Source organism: Sceloporus occidentalis, unplaced genomic scaffold (assembly GCF_023333645.1).
Source record: "Sceloporus occidentalis isolate IW3139 unplaced genomic scaffold, rSceOcc1.0.p SCAF_6, whole genome shotgun sequence".
Lineage (NCBI taxonomy): Eukaryota > Metazoa > Chordata > Lepidosauria > Squamata > Phrynosomatidae > Sceloporus > Sceloporus occidentalis.
Genome location: NW_028316986.1, coordinates 82,375,032 through 82,398,050, shown reverse-complemented (window position 1 = coordinate 82,398,050; position 23,019 = coordinate 82,375,032). Strand labels below are relative to the sequence as shown.

General features: G+C 40.5%; 1 protein-coding gene across 1 annotated transcript; it reads left to right on the top strand.

The window, feature by feature from the left end:
• The first annotated feature begins 6,724 nt into the window (after window positions 1–6,724).
• On the top strand, window positions 6,725–19,954 carry GINM1 (glycosylated integral membrane protein 1). Its single transcript, XM_089530213.1, is given in 8 exon segments — window positions 6,725–6,960; window positions 10,504–10,563; window positions 11,986–12,082; window positions 13,431–13,570; window positions 17,597–17,753; window positions 18,037–18,170; window positions 19,797–19,910; window positions 19,913–19,954. Coding segments are annotated over 8 exon segments (885 nt in total). The 5' UTR covers window positions 6,725–6,819.
• Window positions 19,955–23,019: the final 3,065 nt, after the last annotated feature.

The following is a 23,019-nucleotide window of genomic DNA, read 5'->3' as shown; positions in this document are numbered from 1 at the left end:
CCCCCTTCTGCCATGCAGGAACTCTCAATCAAAGCATCCTTTGTGACAATGGCCATCCAGCCTCTGTTTAAAGACCTCCAAGGAGGGGGACTCCACCACTCTCTGAGGGAGGAGTGTGTTCCACTGTCAAACACCCCTCACTGTCAGGACCATCTCCCAAATGTTGAGGTGGAATCTCTCTTCCTGAAGCTTGAATCCATTGCTCCATGTCCTAGTCTCTGGAGTGGCAGAAAACAAGCTTGCTCATTGTGACACCCCTTCAAATACGGCTCTTCTCCAGGCTAAACATACACAGCTCCTCCAAGATCCTCTGTCCTCCACTGCCCTGCTTAGGTCCTGCAAAACTCACACCCAGGACCCCCTTAATAGAGTCCATGCACCTGGCATGTGGCCTTCCTCTCTTCCTACTTCCCTCCAGCTTCCCAGCACTATCGTCTTTCCCAATGAGTCCTTCCTTCTCAAGATGTGTCCAAAGTCATCTAAAAAGTCCTGTCCTCTTGGCTTCTAGGGAGGTTTCTGACTTGATCCGTCTTCTGTTTGTTCATCCTTTTGGCCCTCCGCGGGATCCTCAGCACTCTTCTCCAGCGCCACATCTCCAAGGCATTGGGTTTCTTCCTATCTTGTTTCTTTTCTCTTTTTTTTTAAAGTTTTTTTTATTGTCAAAACATCAACATCAACCTAGACATCAGCCTAAAACATCACAAACATAACATTCATAGACAATCTTAGACATCCGTTGACATAAACCATGTCCATCCCACATGAAACTAATGTAATCTAAAATCCTCCCTGATTTCAGGAGCCTCTTAAAAGAAAACAATAACAAATATGGATCTTCTACTTCATACACTTTGGTTGGTTTCCTAAGTACCTCTGTCTCATTTATAGGTTGATCCCTTAAAGACTGATAAGATTCCATAGGTATTTCATCTCTCTGCATCCTTCACCTTGTCAAACTCATTGCCAGTAGCATTGGATTATAAGACATCATGTTCCTTACATTAATTTGTCTGGATATAGTACTGTACATCTACATTTTATATATCATATTTATGTTGAATTCAAGTATTTATACATTCTACCCAAATCTTTGTCAAATTTTTCACCTGCTATGTTTCCCAAAAAAGATGTTAATTTCTCATTTTCCATACAGTCGTATATCTTCATTTTCCATTCTTGTATGTCAGAGATCTCAGTTTCTTTCCACCTTTGTGCATATATGATTCTGGCTGACGAGATCATATAGAATAATATTTTTCCAAATTTCCTTTCATGATTATTATCTACTATCTTGTTTCTTCATTGTCCAGCTTTCACAATAATAATGACAAGAAGAAGTGGGGTTTTGAGCAGGCTAGATGGCACGTCATAAGAGTTTATCACACAAAGGAGATTGAGAGTTTGTCCTGCGAATAGCCCGGAAAAATCATGTAATTACAATAAAACCTACCATTAAAGTGATCCCAAAGAAGCATTAATGCATATCTTTTTACTTACAGGATTTCAGCAACAGTGCATTTCCGATATTGCTTTATTTGCACAATTGCATATGATAATCATGTGAGCAATTACTCACCATTTTTTGTTTATTTGAGAGATGCTTTAAATGGGCTTTAATCTCTCTTTAATACCAAAATTAGCGAACAGTATTATTTTTCATGAAGTGTCTAGCCACTCCTTACAGGCAGCATACAAGTTAGGAGACTCACAAGGATCTTAATCTTACAGTGGTAGTTCATAGAATTATACTAGAGTTGGAAGAGACCAACCTCCTGCCATGCAGGAACTCACAATCAAAGCACACACACACACCGATAGATGGCCATCCAGCCTCTGTTTAAAGACCTCCAGAGAAGGAGACTCCAAAGAAGAAGACTCCACCACTGTCAAACAGCTCTTACCGTCAGGAAGTTCCTCCTAATGTTGAGGTGGAATCTCCTTTCCTATAGCTTGATTCCATTGCTCTGGGTCCTATTCTCTGGAGCAGCAGAAACCAAGCTTGCTGCCTCCTCAATATGACACCCCTACAAATATTCAAACAAGGCTACCATATCACCTCTTAACCTTCTCTTCTCCAGGCTAAATGATCCAATGTTTGAGGGGAGCATGAGGACAAAACCAGAGAGCAAGGCTGCATCAGCACTGCAGAAGTATTGGCCGCCCCTCTGGCCACAAAATGAAACGTACAAACGTATGATGCTCCATCCATACAGGGCATTGGAGTGCAAGTAATACATTGCTAAATCACAATCATCAAGGCCCTCCATACCTCTCCCTTTCACCCCATCCCACGCATTGGACTGTCTGGTTTGTGTATATTGTAATTACTGTACATCCATTGGAGTTGTCACACTTTCATTTGTTTGCTTTGCTGCAGCCTCGCACTCGCATCGAGATGTTTATATGCAACAGGGAAGATGCACATTTTCTGAGCTAAGCCGGAGTATGCTTCTTTTTTACTCTGGTTTTAACACTGGAGGTGGCTTCATTTCACTTTCCACCTGTTTTGGAAGTGTGTGTCATAGCCTTTAAAGCATCTGGAAGCTGCTTTATTTTGCCCTTCTGTTTTTCCTACTAGGTAGATAAGCCCTGAGGTAGTCTACAACTACAAACAGCCCTCCTTATCCACAGATTCTTTATCCATGGATTCAACCACCCACAGGTTGAAAACATTTTTTTAATCCAAAAAAACTAAATCTTCCTGTTGCCATTTTCTACAAGGGACACCATTTTGCTTGTCCATTGTATGTAATGAGACTTGAGCAGCCATGGATTTTGCTGTCCATGGGGGGTCCTGGATACCAAGGGCCCTCCACAGATACCAAGGGCCCTCTGTATAACCCCTGACAACCCTGAAATAACCCTAAAAGCCAAGATGATCAAATTGAGTCTGTTATACTTTGGCTGCATCGTGAAAAGGCAGGGCTCATTAGAAAAGACAATAGTGCTGGGAAAGGTAGTAGAAAGAGAGGAAGGCCGCACTCCACATGGGTAGATTCAATTAGGTCACAGGCCTGAATTTGCAGGACCTGTCACCTGAGCAGAGCAGTGGAGGACAGGGGTTTTTGGAGATGTCTTATCCACAGGGTCTCCATGGGTCAGGGCCAACTCGAGAGTAGTTAACAACAGCAACAACACTTGCAGCAGCTGAGGAGTGGTTTGCGTGGCCAGAGGATTTTTAGTTGAAAATCGGAGTCAGTCTTTACTTTCCCCATTTGCAGTTGTGGAGGGGGAGCTCAAGTAAGATGCTTGCTTTCAGTCACCACCACTAGAGGGGAATAATGGGCTATACTGGCATTGCCAGGACCTTTTAAATCAAGGATGGAAGATTGCTGTATCAGGGTTCGATTGCCTGCTCTAGTATAAAAAACTCACTGGCTGACCTTGGGCAAGTCACACTCTCTCAGCCACAGAGGATGGCAATGGCAAACCCCCTCTGAAGAAATTTTCCAAGAAAACCCTATGGTAGACTCACCTTAGTGTAGCCATGAGTCAAAAGTGACTTGGAGGCACACAACAACAACAATGAAGATGAGGAGCCCAACACCATTTGAGACCATCTATGCTACTGATGAACAGCTCTTACAGTCAAGACGTCCTTCCTAATGCTTAGGTGGAATCTCTTTTCTTGTAATTGGATCCTATTTGAATATAAATGGGTTCAAGAGCAAATCAAGCCTGAACTTTCATTAGAAACCAAGATGACTCAATTGAGACTGTCATACTTTGGACATATGATTCATTAGAAAAGATGATAATGCGTGGTAAAGAAGAAGGCAATAGGAAAAAAGGAAGGCTGTATTATAAGTGGGTAGACTCAACCAAGGAGGGCATGGTTGCCTTGAGTTTGCAAGACCTGAGCAGGACAGCTGAGGACTCTTATCATTCCTAGGTGAATGGCAACTTCATGACAAATAACAATGCAGAATCCTGAGCCAGAATGCTCTTCTACTACCTCCCTCCCCAAATTACAAACCCCAGGTTTCTTTAAGATGCTGCAGGCCATGGAAGTTGAAGTAAACTCAAGAGTACTACAATTGTGTAAGGCTCCCGGTCTATCTCCTTTGGAAAAGGACAATCTTCATTTACACACACAGAAAGAACTTTATTTTCTGGCTTTTTATTATCCGAGAACAGGCCAAGCTGATGGGATGTCATGGCCGGCATCCATAGTTTTTTGTGGGTTTTTTGGGCTATGTGGCCATGTTCTAGAAGAGCTTATTCCTGACGTTCCGTCTCTGAAGATGCCAGCCAGCGATGTCAGGAATAAACTCTTCTAGAACATGGCCACATAGCCCAAAAAACCCACAAAAAACTAAGGCCAAGCTGACCTGGCAAAGCATGTGATGGGACCTGCATAGGTCTTGTTTCAGAGCATGGTTTGTGTGTATTAGAGAGAGCACTGCTAAGACTCTGTATATTATTGTTGTTATTATTATACCATTATTTTGCTTTGCAAAACTGTATTTATGTATTGGAAGTTTAGAATAATACCTCGTGCATTTGCTTATTGTGTTTTGTGAGTTTGGGTCAGGTTTACTGTCAGCATTGGACATTCCCACCTCCTCCTCCCATCCATACAAAGGGTCTTTGCACTGTTCTGTGGGAACAGCACAAAATCCAACGTCCACAAGTGGGCGATGTGATAATGTTAAGACCAATGTAAAGTAAATACATTTAGGTTGTGCACATTATATTGTAATTTAAAGGTGTAATTTTTAAATTTGCTAGTTGTTTATGTCACTACTGGTGCCATTACATTCAGTGATATACAGGAATTATGATTTATGAGTAACATTAGTACAAAAAATAACACTAAGGATTCTGTATCGTCTACTATGGGAGGAGATCCATGGGTTGTCACCAACCCTAATGTCACCAAGTGTGTCGTGATCTGGGAGCACCTTCTTTTTCTAACATATAAACTTAGAAAAATAAAGTATGTACTTGATATATACCTGTATCCATGTATAATTTACGTCTTGTATGTTTGCTTTTAATATAACACTGTGGGTCTCCCATTATGAAATAAAGCTCTCTCATGGTATGTAGCCCATGCTCTCTCTGATGTCAGAGCTACCATGTTTTGTCATTAAAGGTAACAAATTATTCAACAAATGTATTGGTAGCACCCTGTGGAATCATGGGATTTGTAGTTTGGTGAGGTGTTCAGCCTGGCTTGTCAGAGAGGTTTTTGATGCCTCACTAAACTACAAAGCCTAGAATTCTGTAGGATAGAGATATGGCAGTTAAAATGGTCTCAAACTGTTTTAGTTCTGCAGTGCGGTTGCATCCTTGGTAAACAGCAATGTGTGATGAAATTCCCACAACCATTAAGACTGTGAGAGTCTTCTCCAGTTTTATTTTACTCTGGCAATGGTTGCATAGGTTTGCAGTGTCAAATGTTGCTTGCTTTACAGTACCAGGTATTTGTATGGAGTTTCCAGTATGGATTTCTAAAGCCACAGGGATGATGGCTTTGAAGGACAAGGCAGATGGACTGAATCAGGGAGATGTCCTAACTGCAAGGGACCACAAATGAAGGACTGACCAGTAAAATGTAGTGCACATTACCCAATAAAAGCTAAAAACACTACTATAAATATATAAATCATATTTCCTAGTCATGGTCCAAATGATGGACATTTTGGAATTCCTGCTGGACAGAAGATTAAAATGTAGAGCATGTCCTGGAAAAGGAGGACCTGTGGTCACCCTCGCCCTAAACACAAGGAAGGGCAGAGCACCACAAAAATGGTAGGACATTCAGGAAAAATGGAGGACAGGGCCAAACAAAAGCTAAAGACACTCATAGAAATAACATTCATGCTTCTTAGTTCTACTCTAAATGGAGGACATTTTGGATTCCCTCCTGGACTGAAGGAGCTTGAAATGTAGGGCATGTCCTGGAAAAGGAGGACCTCTGGTCACCTAGGTCCTCACCACAAGGGAGGACAAAGCACCACAAAATGTAGGACATTAAAAATATAGGGCATGACCAAATAAAAGCCAAAAACACTCATAGAAATGTAAATCCATGCTTCTTAGTCCTGCTCAAAATGGAGGACATTTTGGAATCCCTCCCAAACAGAAGGCTGAAATGTCGGGCAGATCCTGGGGGAAAAGAGGACCTCTGGTCACCCTGAGGTAAAAGCCCTCCTAGAAATGTCAGCCCATGCTTCTTAGCCATGCTCAAAATGGAGGGCATTTGGGAACTGGCCCTGGACAGGGAGACTGAAATGTAGGCCAGGTCCTAGGAAAAGGAGGACAGCTGGTCAACTTGAGGTAGAAACACAGCTAGCAATGTTAGCCCATGCTCCTCAGTATGGAGACGAGGGCCCTTATGGCGCCTTTGAGACTCACTGAAAGAAAGAGGTTGGCAGCAGGAGTTTTCTTAGGAAGGCGCCCGACGGAGGGAAAAGGGGGCGGCCTCTTCAAAAAGACCCTCCTAGAAATGCCAACCCATGCCTCTTGGCCCTGCTCAAAATGGAGGACGTTGGGGGCTCCTAGTCCTGGAGAGAAGGGGGCAGGTCCCGGCCGGGGAAAGGAGGAGGCCGTTCCTGCCTGGCCCCTCTGCTGCTGCCTGACTAGGCGGGCCTCCATTGTGACCAGGAGGAGGGGGCCTCCCTTCGCACCCCTCCATCTCGCCCCCTTTCCCCCAGGAGGAGGAGGAGGAGGGAGGCCCAGCGACAGCACCCTCCTTCCCTCCTTCCTTCCTTCCTTCTCCCGCCTCCGCCAGGCTCCTCCTCCTCCCTGCTTCCCTCTGGCTGATTGTGATGTTGTTCCACTCCTTAGTCTTAACCCCGGCTGGCTCCCAAGATGGAGGCGGCGGTGCCAGGGCCAGGGCCAGTGGCGAGGGGGCCTGGCGGGGCCCTGTGGCTGTTGTCGGGGCTCCTTCTCCTGATGGCCCCCCGCCCTCTGGACGCCCAGGAGACCCCCACCGACGCCGTCCTCAGCCAGGTAGCTAGCGGGGCCCGGGAGACGGAGGCCCCTCCAGGACGCCCAGGGAGCCTCTCCCAGCCCCCAGGCAGAGGGAGAGAGGCAGGGAGCCCTTAAAGCAGCCCCCAGAAACATGGAGAGAGGGGCGAAGAAGGGGGAGCCCCTTGGGGCCTCTCCAGGGCCCTTTGCGAGGCTGGGGGAGAGAGGGCTTCCTGGTGGCTTCTGCCCACGCCTTGCATCAAACGCTGACCAGAAGGAAAGACAGTCAAATCAGGAGAAGACAATAGGATTAATCTATATGGCTTCCTATACCTTGGAGATTATATATATATGAACCACATAGGATTGGTCTGTATGGTCTCCTTCCTTATGGCTATGTATCCGAATTCAACCTGCAGGGAATAGGGATGTGTCCAGCCTATCCCTCTGTTACAGTAGATGGCTTGGCATTTTGTGGTACCTTGCCAAGTGCCCTGAGAAGTCTGAGCATGATGTACCAGAGCTATACATATGACCGCATGATGTTAAAGTATGCAGACGAGTGACATGACCTTTCTACACATAGGGATGCTTTGCCTGTTAATGTTTTTATTTATGCAGATTTGCATAGTGCTGTGTGGCGCCAGGCCTTGCGTGGCTTGAATTCTGAACAAAGTACAGTGGGGCTATATACCTGCGGTGTGTAGACAGGTGTGTAGGACAGGGATTGAGTGCCTTATGCCATAAGCGTAGTGCCAGAGCAAGTTGCCCTCTTCAGTAGATCAAGGGAAGCACATCAACATTGCCAAAACTATCTGTGACTATCATCTGATCTACCTCCTCTTGGACTAGAGCCTAAACCTTTTAGCCACCTTTCTCTAGTTGTCACTAGGCTTCTTGCCTGGTTGACTGTAGTTAGCATTTAGCTTAACCAGATAGTCATGTTGAGAATTAACTGAATGTTGTGGCCCAACATCTGTCCACTCTCTCTGTAAAGGAGATAGCTAGCAAACTCTTTTGTTGTTGGTAATAAATTGCTCTCTTTGTCCATCATTGATCCTTGGCTTGGCATCTTGGAGAAGCAACTAAAAAAGGTTCAGGCAACATTTCTCTCCTGGCGTATGTTCCTTCTAACTTGCTGGACCTGTAGGAGTTAATGGAGAGTGGGAACTGTTGTCCAGCGTGGCATCACCTCCGCTAATTCCACAAGAGCAAATTTTGCACATCTTTTTCTTTCATGCGCTGTAAAAGCTTGACATATCAGAGGGGTTTATTTGGTCAGTAGAACCTACTATACTTTCAGAGTATAGTGTTTTAAGAAACAGCTCATTCTGAAAAACTGTTGGAAGGAATAAAAAAAATGAAAGGCCAAATTTTTTTAAACTGAAGAAATGGCATGCACACTTATTTGCTTTTGAGGCAATCCTCCTACATATCCACTGTTTCACAATCTCTGCATCTTTCCAAATAACTTACGCAACACAGAATTTCCCGCTGTTGCAGAGCGGGAATAGACTTCACAGCTGCCCTCTCCTTCCCCTCTCCCTTGTTGACATGAGGCTGGCCATGCTTTGCCTTTAAGTCAGAAAGGAAACATTGTGGAATCTAATACACAGAATTATAATGCAAAGGCACAGGGAGCTTTGGTTAAATAAAGTGTAACCAGGAAACACTTTCACCTAATCATGTAGCATATGTAGAATGTACTTGGCAGTGAATTCTAGGAAGTCACAAGGGAAAGAGACCAGTCACCACTGATGCACACATGCACAGCTTGTAAAAGTTACTGTATTGGACTAATGCTTCCAGAATCCTCCCGGCATACCATGGGAGTTACGATCCAAAAAAGTAACTTCCACAAGCTCTAAATAAATTTAGTGTTTTTTAGTGTTTTAGTGCCACATTACAAAAGAATGTAATGTGGCACCTACTGGTAATACAGTGCTGATATTTTCCTCAAGTGTTCCTGTACTCCTTTCTGGTATTTTTTAAACACCTTCTGTGAAAAATTTCATTTAAGTGAAGAGGACCACAAATGTCTGAATGTTGCTGTTTCTTTAAACAAATCTCCTACACAAGGAGAACTTCATGCCCATAACACAGTGTTGTCCACAGTAGAATTTATGTCTCATCTATGTTTATTTTCTATTAAATTGAGCATAATATAATAATGGATATAGCCCATTTTTGAGATGTAAACTTATTCAAAGCAACTGAAATGTCAAAACTGGTTAATGAATCTGGTAATGTTTCAGATGCCACAGGTCTCCTTGACATATAAGTCTGCAACAGACTAATATAGGCACCTCTTTCAGAAGTAGTTAAATGTCTCAAAGGTGCTACAAGATCTCACTACGTACTGATTCCACAGACTAACACGGCTATATCATTGTATAACTTTTGTTATCATTGGAAAATTAAATGTGTAAAAACAATCACAGTGTGATGTCACATAAACGTCTTGCGAAAAATAAAAAGTACTGTATAGGAAAATAAACATGGTTTAGATCCAAACTTTGTTTCCTCTTCCTCTTCTAGCATCCAGAGCCACCTGCCATGCTTTTATAATCTTGTATCAGCAGGATTGATCTGAGTACTTCATTTCCCCTAGTTTATGGCTATATTCAAAATGAATGGACCAGACTCTGTGTGAGGAGAGAAACCTGTGATTAGTCTCCTAATACATATTTTTAAACAGAAAAGCAGTGTGGGACTAGGTGTGTGGGAATACTATGGATTTTACTGCCGGAACAGGAATGGAACAAGGAACATTCTGTTTAATCATTTCCTTGCGGATTATTTTTGTGATCAGGTTCCTACCTGAAGCTAATTTCTCAAACATTGAGAGCCTCTAGTTGGGTGAAAAGATAGCTTGAAGATAAGGTGACTTTGTTTGCAAACATGACCCACTGGGATGAAAGAGCTAGAGTTCTGACATCCCAAGATAAACTTTGGGTTCTCCCAAATGACACACAGCACCAAGTGACTTTCTCTGTGAGATGTCCAAGCACTGTTTCTGACCCACAGCTACATATGGACCTCTTTAGCAGGGATACGAAACCTCACACTGAGTCTGGTCCTCCTGGAGGGAAAACCCCATCTCTTCCCCCAGGACATATTCTTGCAGTTTCCAAATTTGTACTGTTCTTGCCCCTACTCTAAAAGGTTAAAATGCTTCTCCTGTGGTTTAAGTCACTGGCCATGCCCAACACTGGTTTGCAGAACTCCAGTAACTTTTCTTAATTTGAATTCAATTTTTGGGCTCCCAACCTTTGATCACCCATCCTGAGCCCCTTTCACACTATACAACTATAGCACTATGGTACTTTAATTGCCATGGCTGCTTCCAGTGGAATCCTGGAGTTTGTAGTTCGGTGAGGCACCAGAGCTCTCTGGCTGAGGATTCTAAATGCCCCTTCCTTGACTACAAATCCCATTATTCCATAGAATGTAACTATGACAGTTAAAGTGGAATAACAGCACTAAAATTTCATAGTATGGAAGGAACCCTTGTCTTCTTTGTGACTCCTTATCAAGAAATCTATATAACATTTCTTTCACAACTCTTTCCTTATACTCCTGCAGGAAAGCATCAAAATTACCGTTAATATGCTGGGAGACAATGGGAATATTCAGGAAGAACAGGTATGTCAGACTTCCTGTATTTGCTTTAGCACACCCTACTTTATTTCTAAATTGTGGTTCCTCAGTAAAAAATGAATAATTATTAGGCTTGTGCTGAACATTGTAATAGTCCAAAGTTGACTTCTGTTGAGCTTCCAGCAGGCACCAAACTATATTTTCATATGGCCATTGACTTTAAAACTGGTCTAGCAATTGACTTTTAGGACTGCTTTAAATCTGTTCTTAAAGAAAATCAGGTGGAATCCCATACACACATATCTTGTTATATAGCCATGGTAGTTACATAGCTAGGTGGTGAATCCTGGTTGAACCTCCATCCCTCCCCACTTACTGGTCATTAACCACAGAGATCAATAAGGTCTTTTCCCCTGCCATACCCTCATGTCAGTGATCTTTGCTGTGACAGGCAGCAACAGGGTCCATGTCACAATCTCCATTTGCAGCAAAGACTGCTTACAAGAGGAAGGAGATGAGGATATTGGGCAGTTTCTTCCAAAGTGACAGGGGAACAGACCCCTTTTGAACACAGTGGCTTTTGTCTTGTAAGTGGGGATCAGGGCACTTTTACAATCCCTGTGTGTTCCATAAATGAGAGCAGAAGGGATACATAGGGACTGTGAAGCTGAAATAATCATGGGTGTGTAACTCTTGGTAACTACCCAATAGGATTCCAGCCATTAGCTTTTGTTGTTGTTTTTTAGAAAAGATAATCTGCTTTTTTCATTCTGTTTAAACAAAAAACCTGTTTCATCCACTTTTTCTTGTGTACTGCTTTTAGAGTTGTGGAAGTTAGAAAAGCAATAAATAAGTTAAATAAATACTTTATAAATCTTTGCAAGAGTCTTGCAATAGCTCTAAACTAGGCATTCCTTTGAACGAATAGTTGTATACATGCTGTCTTATAGTTGGATACATACTCTCCCATAGTATCTTGCGTAGCCTATAAAGGCTAGATGGTATCTTTTTTGTCACTTTGCACAAAAGCAGCTGATATTATTATTATTATTATTATTATTATTATACAATTTTTCAACCACAATGTTTTTAAAAAGCAGTTCATAATAATACAATTAGATTTATATTATCTCATGGGAGGGCTTTTTCAGTGGCTGCTCCCAGGTGCTGGAACACACTTCCTGGAGGTTAGATTGAATAGGTGTGTGTGCTTGAGGCGTGCGCACAGCACCACATGCAGGAGCATGCGTCCATTTTAACTGATGGGTTTTGAATATTTGTGAGAGGGTCCAGAACGAATCACCCGCAAATTGGGAGGGATGACTGTGTAATTAAAATGCACTCAGTAGATAAGTTCTTAATTTTATACCCAAATTCTGACTATTGCTGCCATTATTGTGTAAAATAAAGAAAATTTACACTTCCTCTTGCTTTTCAAAATGTACATGAGTCTCTTGTTTTCTTTAGGTTGTCCTTAATATCACCTATGTTAATGGACAGGTGTATGTAAATGATTTTCCACTGAGAACAGGAGTTGCACGGATAAAATGTCAGACTTTAATATGTAAGTATTGCTCAATTCCTGGTTGCTTTAGTGCAGTTTGCAGCTCATGAAAAAGTAGTAAAATAAGTATGTGGCTTTATATTCTCTGCACGTTATGTTATGTTAGAAAAAATTAATCATTGATACCAGGATTAATATGTTTTAAACAGAGGAAAGTCAAAAGTGAATGTCTTTTTTGGTTCTCATTTACAGTGCTCACATATTCTGTCCATAACAAAACATAAATTGAGTTCAGATCCTACATTTATAGAAGTCTTTAGCAAGGTTCCTGTTCAGTTAATTTATTTGTAGAAGGCAAAGCATTTGTGCAAGAGAATGGGCAGTATAAATGCAAGGATGTGACTCCACCCTGATAAGTCCTGTCTGTCTCCTCTTTTAAGCTGGCATATGTTCAAATTTGTTGCTGTAGAGGAAAGAATAATACAGGCTTGTGAGAGTAGTCTGCAAAACACTTTTTTTCTTGAAGTTTTCTCAGTTTAAACTGTATCTATTTATGCTAGGACTGAAGGTTTTCTTGAAAGGATTGAAGTATTAATCAATAATTGCTGTTGCTATTCACAGGAAAAATGTTATTGCTTCCTTTGCATTCATTTACCTTGCATTGAACAGAAACATCCCAATCTGTGTGCGCAGGCAGCATTGTATATAATTAATGAAGCCAGAGCAATTACATGCCATTGAGGAACTTTTCATGAATAGTCTCCCGATATTCCAGTTATAGCTGGTATTGTTAGCTTCTGAGATCATCCCCTCTTTATGATCACCTCTTCTCTAAACGATCTGCTAATGTGTTTTTGAAATTGGCTTTTGAAAACCTAAAACATTATGCATTAATAACAAAACATGGATTCCTTCAGGGAGACCAGTGAATGGATCATAATTGTGTCCATTGGCTACAACAATTTCTGTTGCCAGGGACTGCCAATCAGTGGTTCAGGACCACCACTTTGAATAGCACTACAATAGAGAACATTATGTTTTCCCCCACTCCCACATATAGAGTATCATGCCTACTTAGGCCCTGTACAGACCAGCATTTTGGCCCGGCTGTGGGGTGGAGTCGGGGTGTAGCATCTCCATGAAGGGAGGAAAAGCCCCATTGTGTAATGTCAGATCCCAAGATGGACATATGGAGAAAATGTTTATTTGGATCCACTAAAGCTTCTGCAGGTCATTGGGTTCTTTGACCATTTCTCTTCAAAGCAACAAGCAGTGTCTCCATACCACATTGCCTTCTTGTGCCAGATGTCGTCTGCCATTCATCAGTCACCTTTTTGTGTGTGACTCGTTTTTAGAGATAATGTCTCTCCACATGACCCCTATTTCATACAGAATTGTTTATTCATAGTGGTGAATGGAAACTCAGATGAGCAGCGATTAGGAACTGTAAGTGTTCGCATTATGGTCCATGCATGGCCAATGGCATCCAGCTCCAACTTGCAGTTGATTGTTGTTCAGGAGGAAGTGACAGAAATTGATGGGAAGCAGGTAAAGTATATTTCATTATACTATTGTATTTGCTGCCTTGGTAATAAATTCTCTGGAGCCTGTTTCACCTTCAGTGTGAACATGCAGCTTAGTTCTCTGCCTTGGCTACCAAACCATTTATTGTGCTGTCTGCCTGTCTGTCTACATATGCTACTACATACTTTGTTTGAATGTAGACCCTTGTGTCCTTAATATATTTTATTTTTTAATCAACAATTTACCGTAGGTATAAGTCAGCCTCATGTATAAGTCGAGGGCAGGTTTTGGGGGCAAAATTATGGATTTTAATATCACTCGTGGATAAATCGACGGTAAAATTAGGGGCATGTAACAAAGGATGTAAAGGATAAAGCAAAGGAAAACTATGCCAAATAACATAAAATTCTAGGAGGCATAAATGTACTTACATTAAAGGTTAGATGGATGAGAATACAGAGAGGGGTCAGTAGTTTCAGGTCAGATTATACTCTTGCCTTTCACCAGGACATGTTTCCTTTTTAAATAAGAGTTAAAGTGCAGTACTTACATTAAACGTGGATAAGTTGACTCAGTTTTTTTGGGGTCAATTTTTTGACTAAAATTTGTAGACTTGTACATGAGTATATACAGTAATTAAGTAATTGAAAGAAGATGGCACACAACCTTTCAACTGCCTTACAAGGATTTCTATATTCATATGGGCAATGGTTCAACAGAGCTGTTGATTCTTGGATCTCTTTTCATCAATTGTAGTTGTTTAGTGAAGGAGTTCTGCAGTAAATGATCCACATTTTGAACAGGAAGAAAGATTTCTGCTGGATGATGGTATCTGCTTGGTTTTGCGAGCATTTAACAGAAACAAATGTTTTAATTCTTCATCTAACATTTCCTCTGTGTGGAGCTTGGAAATGTTAGTGTTAATGTTGATTGGCTGCCATTAATATTAATTCAAAGATCAATTCATTATCATTGTTTTAATAAAAAAATGAAATTTATATAATAATGAAATATATATATATATATATATATATATATATAATGAAATTAATGAAATGTTAATTGTTGATAATGTGTTAGTATCATTTACTTTAAATTTTTAAAAATCAATTGAAATTACTAAAAATATCCACCCCACAATTACCCCTGCTTTGAGAAACAAACTTAAACAATATTAAACATATTTACTGACTCTATTGATGTCATTGCTGTCTAAAATTTAAATGACATCTTTTAAAATTGCTTTTAATATTTTTAACAAAATAGGAGTAACATGTTGTAACATGTAAGAAATATATATCCAAGCTCTGGTTATTTGTTGACCATCAAGCCACCCATGACTCTCTGGGAGGAAGGGAGTAAATGTAGAATAATGTATAAATATAGTAAAATAATCTTTGCAGGTTGGATTACTGAATATGAAGTAGCTTCTCTTGAGTGGAAGTATAATGTAAGGTTGGATTTTATGATATAAATAATGAATTGTTAATAAATTATGCAAGTGAGGCTTGCAATTCCCATTACGATGTAACTATCATTTTCATAGAACTTTTGACATTCTTAAAAACAGATGCATTCAGTATGGAGCACAATACATGTATACTCGGTGTTAGAAGTGATTTCCGGAATATACCTCTTTTCAGCTGTAATTAAATTTTACTAGCAAAGCCACTGCTGTACTAAATGAAACGGTTATTGTAATCAAAAACTCAAAAAAGCATTTCCTCCTACTTTCCCTTCCTTCCTCTATCTCCTGATTGCAAAGATAATTCAAAACGGCACTCTACAACAAGAAGAAAAATCTACTGATGTGAAAGACTCAGAATCCATTGTTCTGAAAATTAGTTTCAATAACTTTTTGACTTGCTTAGGATGCATCACAGCATGGGAGAACCTGCTATGCCCAATTGTGTATTATGTTTAAAGTTTACCAGTTATACAGTAATGGTGTGTTGTGCTACTTTTTAGCACTCCCATTGTTTAATGCAAGACATTCAGACAAGTGCAGGGAACTAAGTGTAATCCCACAAGGAAGCAGTAATTAAACTCCTTAGTTAAGTCACCAAGTGTCTCATTTCAAATTTTCAGTGAACCAATAATTGTTGATTTTGCTGTTACCAGTATTCCAAGTTCAAAACTTGGAAGCCTACTAAAGTGACAAGTTTATGGCAGGAACAGCATTTTAATATCTTCCTCTTCATTAACAAATCTCTGCATTTTATTTAAGGCCCAGATAGTAGCATTCTGGCTGGGAAACACTCCTCTCCCATTTTACAATTTGTACTTTAGCTTTGCAAAAGTAAGCTTCAGACTAGTGGTAATAAATAATTGCTATATAAAAATAATTAATATGTGACGATGTTCTAATTTTTGTTCCAGTAGTTAGTCAATGAACACTCTTGTGTGGCATCCCTTCTGCCATTGCTCTTTCATGTGGCTCTTGATTCTTTTTCTTCTCATTTTAGAGGAAACCATCCAGCATCTTAAACATAACTAGCTGAAGCTGAAACAACAACAAAAATAGCCACTCATTACCACATTTATTTAGAAACCACTCTTTGATCCAGTCATTTACTTCCAGTTAAATGCGCTTCATAGAATTCATAAACTTCTTCATTTCACAATAAAGGCTATAGTTTTATGAAGCATGAGTCACCACTCGCGTCCATCATTGTAGTTCAGTTGGCTTCTGTAAAATGCATTGAAGGCTACAAGCCACAAACTACATAAAGACTGAACAGTAGAATTGCAAATGAGATTTGCTGTAAAGTCTAAAGCAAGACATGTTTGGACAGATGTCCTAGTTATACCGCAGGAAAATGAGAAGCTGCCTTAGACTGTGTCAGAGTTAGACCATGAGTCTAGCCCAATATTGTCAACTCTGACTGACAGCAGTGGCTGTCCAGGGTTTCATTTTGGATTCTTTCCCAGCCCTACCTGGAGTACTAATCAGATTCACCTTATTCAGTTTCCAAAATCACAGGAGATTAAGTGTAATATGGTAGTGCCGTGTTGGTTATGACAACCAAGGAATATTCTCTTGAGGCTATAGTGAAAAAGCTTGCAGGGGAATAAGCTGAGTACATGGTGACAGCTAGCACCTGCTGCTGTCCAGTGAGACCAGATTTGGAGGATTGGGCAAAGATGCTACTTAGTTATGTAACTAATTTTTAGTTATGTCTCTCTTAATGGTTAAGTGGTATTTACGAGAGCCAGCATGGTACTGGTTTTAGTGTTGGACTCAGACACTGAGATACCAGGGTTTGAACTCTCACACAGCCATGTAAACCCACTGGGTGACCTTGGGCAAGTCACACTTTCTCAACCCCAGAGGAAGTCAAAGGCAAACCCCCTCTGAACAAATCTTGCCAAGAAAGCCCTGTGATAGGATTATCTTAAGAGTCACCATAAGTCACAAATGATATGAAGGCATGTAACAAGCATCCTTGATTATTACCCTGTTGTTATTATTATCTTCACTCACAAAAAGTGGGAACTGAGTTCTTCCACTGAAACTGATAATTCAACCCATGCCACTGTGGAAATTCACATTTGATGCAGAATTCAGCTAGATTTTTTTCCCTTTCATTATTCCACCCCCCCCCCCACACACACACACAATTCTCTGAGTTAGCACTTCACTGTTTGTTTTTCTTTCCTTATGCTCATCCAAATAGAGAACAGATTTTTAGCCTGTTTATGATGGAAGGGAATAGTACACTTCTCTGATAATGAATATTTGAAGAAACAATTAAAAGAGAAGTAGTAGTGGTGTAGGTGAAACGAGGTTGGTGACAGAGGAGAAGGAGAATGGGTTGTTCTTCAGGAAAGGATATTATATCACTTCTCCTTCTCTTTTAATCGCGTCTCCAAATGGGACTGGACAAAAAATTAAAATTGCCTGTTTCTTTGTTAAATCAAACCAGCTTCTCATCTTCAAATTATATACACCTTATATATACTTCCTCTTTGTTTTCATCACCTCAGAACAGCCTCCATCACTTGTTCTCCAAAGGGGTTGCTCATATCATTAACATTTCTCTTTTGCAGGTTCAGCAAGATGAAGTGACTGAAATAGACATATTGGTAAAAGATGTACAAGTCCTTAGGCATACAAATTACACTGTTCCTCTGAAAGAAAGCATGCTGTATTCTATCCCCAGGGACAATGATGTCTTATTTACACTTCCAAACATAGCAGGAAAAGGTATCTGGTTATGTTTATCATCAACATCTTGGTTTCTCTTATAGAGGTGGTTATTATAATTCAAATTTATTTTCTGCTCTTGGATTTTACGTTTTCCTGTAATGCTTCTTAGACTCTATGTACCAGAAGGGTGAAAATTTAATCACTTAATTATTTTTACAAATGGGGATGGGGTGTCAGGCTAATTTCTGACCATTCAGTGGTTTTAAATCAATGCAGTGCTGGATAATAAAAGCATAAAACAGAACATAACAATCCCCTGTCCTTTTAAATTTTTCTTAAGCAGATATTGAAAGTCCATTACAAACAACCAGTCACTACCTTCTGAGACAAGTAGAAACTACAATAGATGAAGAAACTGTGCATGGCAAATTGCCAGAGACACCTCTAAGAACAGATCCTCCATCATCCTACAAGGTATATTTTCTGTCACTGTCCTTCTTTTGGTGAAATGGAACACTTGCAGACCCTTCAGGTGGCTAAAAGATGCAGGAGGGAGAAAATAGGAGTACTTAGTACTGTTGGTACACTGTCTGATACCAAGTCAGATCATTGTTTTTTCTAGCTCAGTTCCATGTACAGACAGGAGATGGCCCAAAACATATCCCACACCTTAAAATATCATGGATTGAACCTGGCATGTTTTGTATACAAATCATGTTAACTCATGCTGATTTGCAGGAGGGAAATCGGTCACTCTTGATTTTAGAATATTTTCCTGCAAGAATAGCACTTTCTCCAAATTAGTAAGGAAGGCCAAGGACTGCATGTGGCACCTCTTAAATGCTAGAAATGGACAGTGAGTCAGAAGTATAAACCATGAAAAAAATACTGAAAGTACACTGAAAAGCAGAAAACAATGAAGAGAGAAACTCCACGTTCTATGAGTTGGTCAAAATACTGAATAAACAGCTGATCATCTCAGCATGTGGAGCTTGTCTCCTCACTGTTGTCTGCAGAAGCCCTCAGCTGGAGTTTAGAATGGCAGGTGCTTGGATTGCATATTCTGATTTCTCAGGACACAAAAGTCTTCCAGTCTCCTTTTACACATTTAGCTGAATTTCCTGAAGGTTGTGGACCTGACCTGTAGACATGTTCCTTCTCTTTCCTATTCCATGTGGCCATTGAACATACAAAGGGAAGGAAAGTGAATGGGCTCATGCTTCTTTGCTTGATCTCAGGGCTGGAATCATGCAACCCTTAAAATTGTCATTTCCAACATTCCTTACTATTGGCTGTGATGGCAAGGGCTGATGGGACTTGTAGTCCAACATCTGGAAGGCTGCATTTTTTACACCCCTACTCCAGTAGAAAACAGGGTAGAAATTTGATAACCAAGAAAATGGAGAACTAACCCAACAATCAAAAGTATCCTAATAAAAATTGTAAGCAAAGAGCACTGATTCCAAGTGAAATCTTGGATGTTTGTACAGCGCACCTGTGTCATACGCGGGTGCGCCTTACGCGGCTTGAGCATACACGCTCAAGCCGCGGGGCGCGCACGGGGCGGAAGGGGCGGCACATCCCATTCAATTGAATGGACGCGTGCGCCCGTTGCGCCCCGTGCCGCCCGCTGCCGTGCACGAGCCCCATTGTTTACAATGGAACTTGAGCATAGGCAGAATTCGCCTTATGCGGAGGGATCCGGAACAGATCCCCGCGTAAGGCGAGGACCCACTGTATTCTCGATGTTGGCATATCTTCTTGTTACACCAGTGTATATACTTTTAAGGTAATTGTGGAAGGAGATATCCAGTACCTCCTTGTATAGCTACCACTCTGTGCAAAACCCAGCTCATGAGCAACTGCCAGTGGCTTGGGGGGACATTTTTACATGCTTGGGACCCATGTAGCCTGCAGCAGACCCTTCCAAAATGCTTCGGTTTTGTTGTCCAAAGCAAGGTATATGGTGCTTTGCAAAATGCAATTTAATTAAAGGGAATGAGTTGGGGAGGTTGCAGACGTAGCCTTGGAAGGAGACAGATATTTCCCACCTGTGATTATAAATGTTGAACTTCAGTGGCAGTTTTGTTACTCCTTCAGGTAATGTGCCAGTGGGTGGAAGACCTGAGGAAAGAGCTGTGCAAATTCTGGCTTAAATCCTTCCCAGTGTTCTTTAACTTTATGGAAGTCGTTGTGGTGGGAGTTATAGGAGCAGCTTTAATCCTAAAAGTCTTAACATTTTTCTGTCCTGCATGTGATCCCAGGTAAGTACCTTATTATATTCCTATATATTCCTCTAGAAGCAAACCTATTTCTGGGATATGTGTTTGATTTTGTTTATTAACAAATGCAGAATACTTCCTCTGCTACAAATGTTATGAAGCACATTGCAGTTTTGTAAATGTAGTTCTGCCAAGATTATTGCTATCGTAAGTGGGAAAGGAAATTGAATGTAAGTGTACTTTAATATTTTAAGGTCATTTTTCTGTGTGTTCTAAATGTGTCTGTCTTATTCTTGTGTCTTCATAGTTCCAGAGACACAGTAGAAGAAAATAGCAAGGGTGGTAACTGGTAAAAGAAAAGCAGGAAGCAAAAGAAAGGAACTTCCATGTACATAGGCAAAACGATATTAAAACACCATATACTTCACAAATTTGTGTAAATACAAACAGAATAAACCAATACAATATTTCTATAAGCTTAACAAATGTATGAAAAAACTTGGGATGTTGTCTGAATTAATCAACCAGAAATGGAAAGGAATAACTAAGTTCTTATTCATTTAAGATAACCAAGGATGCATCTGCGCTGCAGAAATAATCCAGTTTGACAGCACTTTAACTGCCATGGCTCAAGGCTATGCATTTCTGGAAATTGTAGTTTGTTGTGGCACCAGAGCTTTCTGACAGAGAAGGCTAAATGTCTCACAAAATTACAGTTCTCAGAATTCCATAGCAAAGAGACATGGCAGCTACCGTGCTGTCAATCTGGATTATTTCTGCATTGCAGATGCAGCCCAAAACACAATCAAATGGTCCGAAACACGTCCAGTTTATAAAAGAATCTTAAGACAAATTTGTTAAGATTCACCTTCATTTTAGCTTTCAGTGGGGGTAGAATTCTAAGACATAGCCATGTTAGGCTGGAATATCAGTATCCAAAGGGATCTTGCAACACATTTGAGACTGTGGTAAAGAAGCTATAACATGCTAAATACTACAGTTTCATTGACACAGTTAGTCCCTTTGTATACATTCATTTTAAGAGAAGTTTCTGAACGTAATTCTGCTCACACAATTCCTGTTGGGAGGCAATCCTTGTTTAGCTCCCTTCCTACTGCTGCGCCTATCACTGTTCCAGAGGACCCTTTTTCCCTGAGAGAAAGTAGGGCCATAGGCCAGACAGACTTCAGGCTTTTGGCATCTATTGTTTCCTAGAATGCAGAAGTCTACAAACAAGAGCCAAACACCAAATGATACTTCAGTAAGCTATCTACTGAACCCCATTAACTGCAGTGGCATATATACAAATATAGATGTGAGTCTCCAGAGGGAAGAGATTGTGATGCAACACTCCAGAACTGTCCAGCAGAGTTGAACAAAAACCTGGTCAAAATTACTACTTGTGGCTTGGTACCGAGGCTGAGACACAGCAGTTAGCACTAGCTAGGACTAGAAGTTTTGCCCCCTTGAAATCTGTGTTCTCATTCAAGTACAGTAGTCAGAAGCCCTTGGGATCAACTACAAATCATCCACAGAGTTATTGGTAAATTCCAATCTACCTTTGGCCGGCCCCTTATCAAAGGGGAAAATCAGTAAAAGACAGCATCCCTCATGTCACTAATTCCTTTGCTAGATCAGAAGCCTTACGTACATGGAAAGAGTTCTTCAAATGTGGAAGGGAGATTCTCAATCCCACTTGGTTGTATCTTTCAAAACAAGCAGCTTAGTTTTATTGAAGATATGCACACAATGTATCTCTCTATATAGAGGGTTATCTTGCCTGCTTCTTTTGGAAAAAGTATACACTCGGCCCCCGGGTTACGAAATTAATTCGTTCCACCGCCATTTTCGTAACCCGGAAGGCTTCGTAAGCCGAAAAAGCCATAGGCGCTAATGGGGAAAAGCCGCGATTCCGTGCAAAATAGCGCCGAAAAGCACCAAAATTTTATTCGCAACCCGGAATAACCTTCGTAACCCGGAAATATTTTTTATTATTTTTTTTTTCGTAACCCGGAAATTTCGTATCGCGGCGCATTCGTATCCCGGGGTAAGAGTGTAATTGTGTGACTGCAGGCTGCACCTGGCCACCAGAATCTCTCCTGCCAATCACAATTTCTAGCCAAAAGTAGGCCGTTTTTCACTTACATGTTATGTGACACCATCCTGCACTTTAAGACCCAAATAGCATGTATTGTGAAACAGATGACCTGCTTTTTTTAAAAATGGATGCATTTGGCTGTATATGGAAAACTGGGTGTTTGTACTCCAGATCCTGCAGTTGCATGCCACATGCTATAAGACAGTTTTAGTATATTCCACGTTGAAAACTGTGTTCAAGAGGATTTTTTAAAAATGTATTTAACATCTTCAAGTAAACAGGATTAAAAATTTTGCAGCTTCACTTTTTGCATCTTTAAAATTCATGTTTCAGTATTCTAATTATTTAATCTTTATATTGGTATTTAAAATAGTTTGGCTAACTGCTTTCATTATTTTCTTGACAAAATTTGAAGGTTTTATAAAATTTTCAGAACCTTTTAGCTAAGTTCATGCAGATAGTTTTACTATAACTTTAAATTGTATTTAATATATCCATTCTTCACCTGTTAATCAAAAAAGACTTAAGAGTGGCCTGATACGATGAATAAAACAGAGCATGTCCTTAGGCTTACATTGTAAAACTTGTGACACACAAGGAAAAGGGACTGGGGAGAAAGATGGTCAGTGGGGGCAAACTAAGCCACCAGTTTTCAGTTAGAAAATATATGACCAATTGCCTACATATAGTTCAGATAGATAGCTCAGCACAACATAAGTCCACATGCAGATATTTATTCTATGATGAGTTGATGTAGGATTGAGGCATTTCATGTCTGAAGCTTAGACTTTAATGACAACTTCTCTTCTTTAGGGGAGTCCTTCAGCTTGATGTCAACGTCATACCTGTGGCTGCAATCAGTTTACTTCCAGAAATGCCAGAGAAGACAGACATAGAGGAGAAATGTATTTAAAAACACCATTGTTGCAATTGACTAAGTTTGTTCACCTAATATTTGGCACTTGATTCTTAATATATTGTGTACCTTTCCCTATATTAAGCC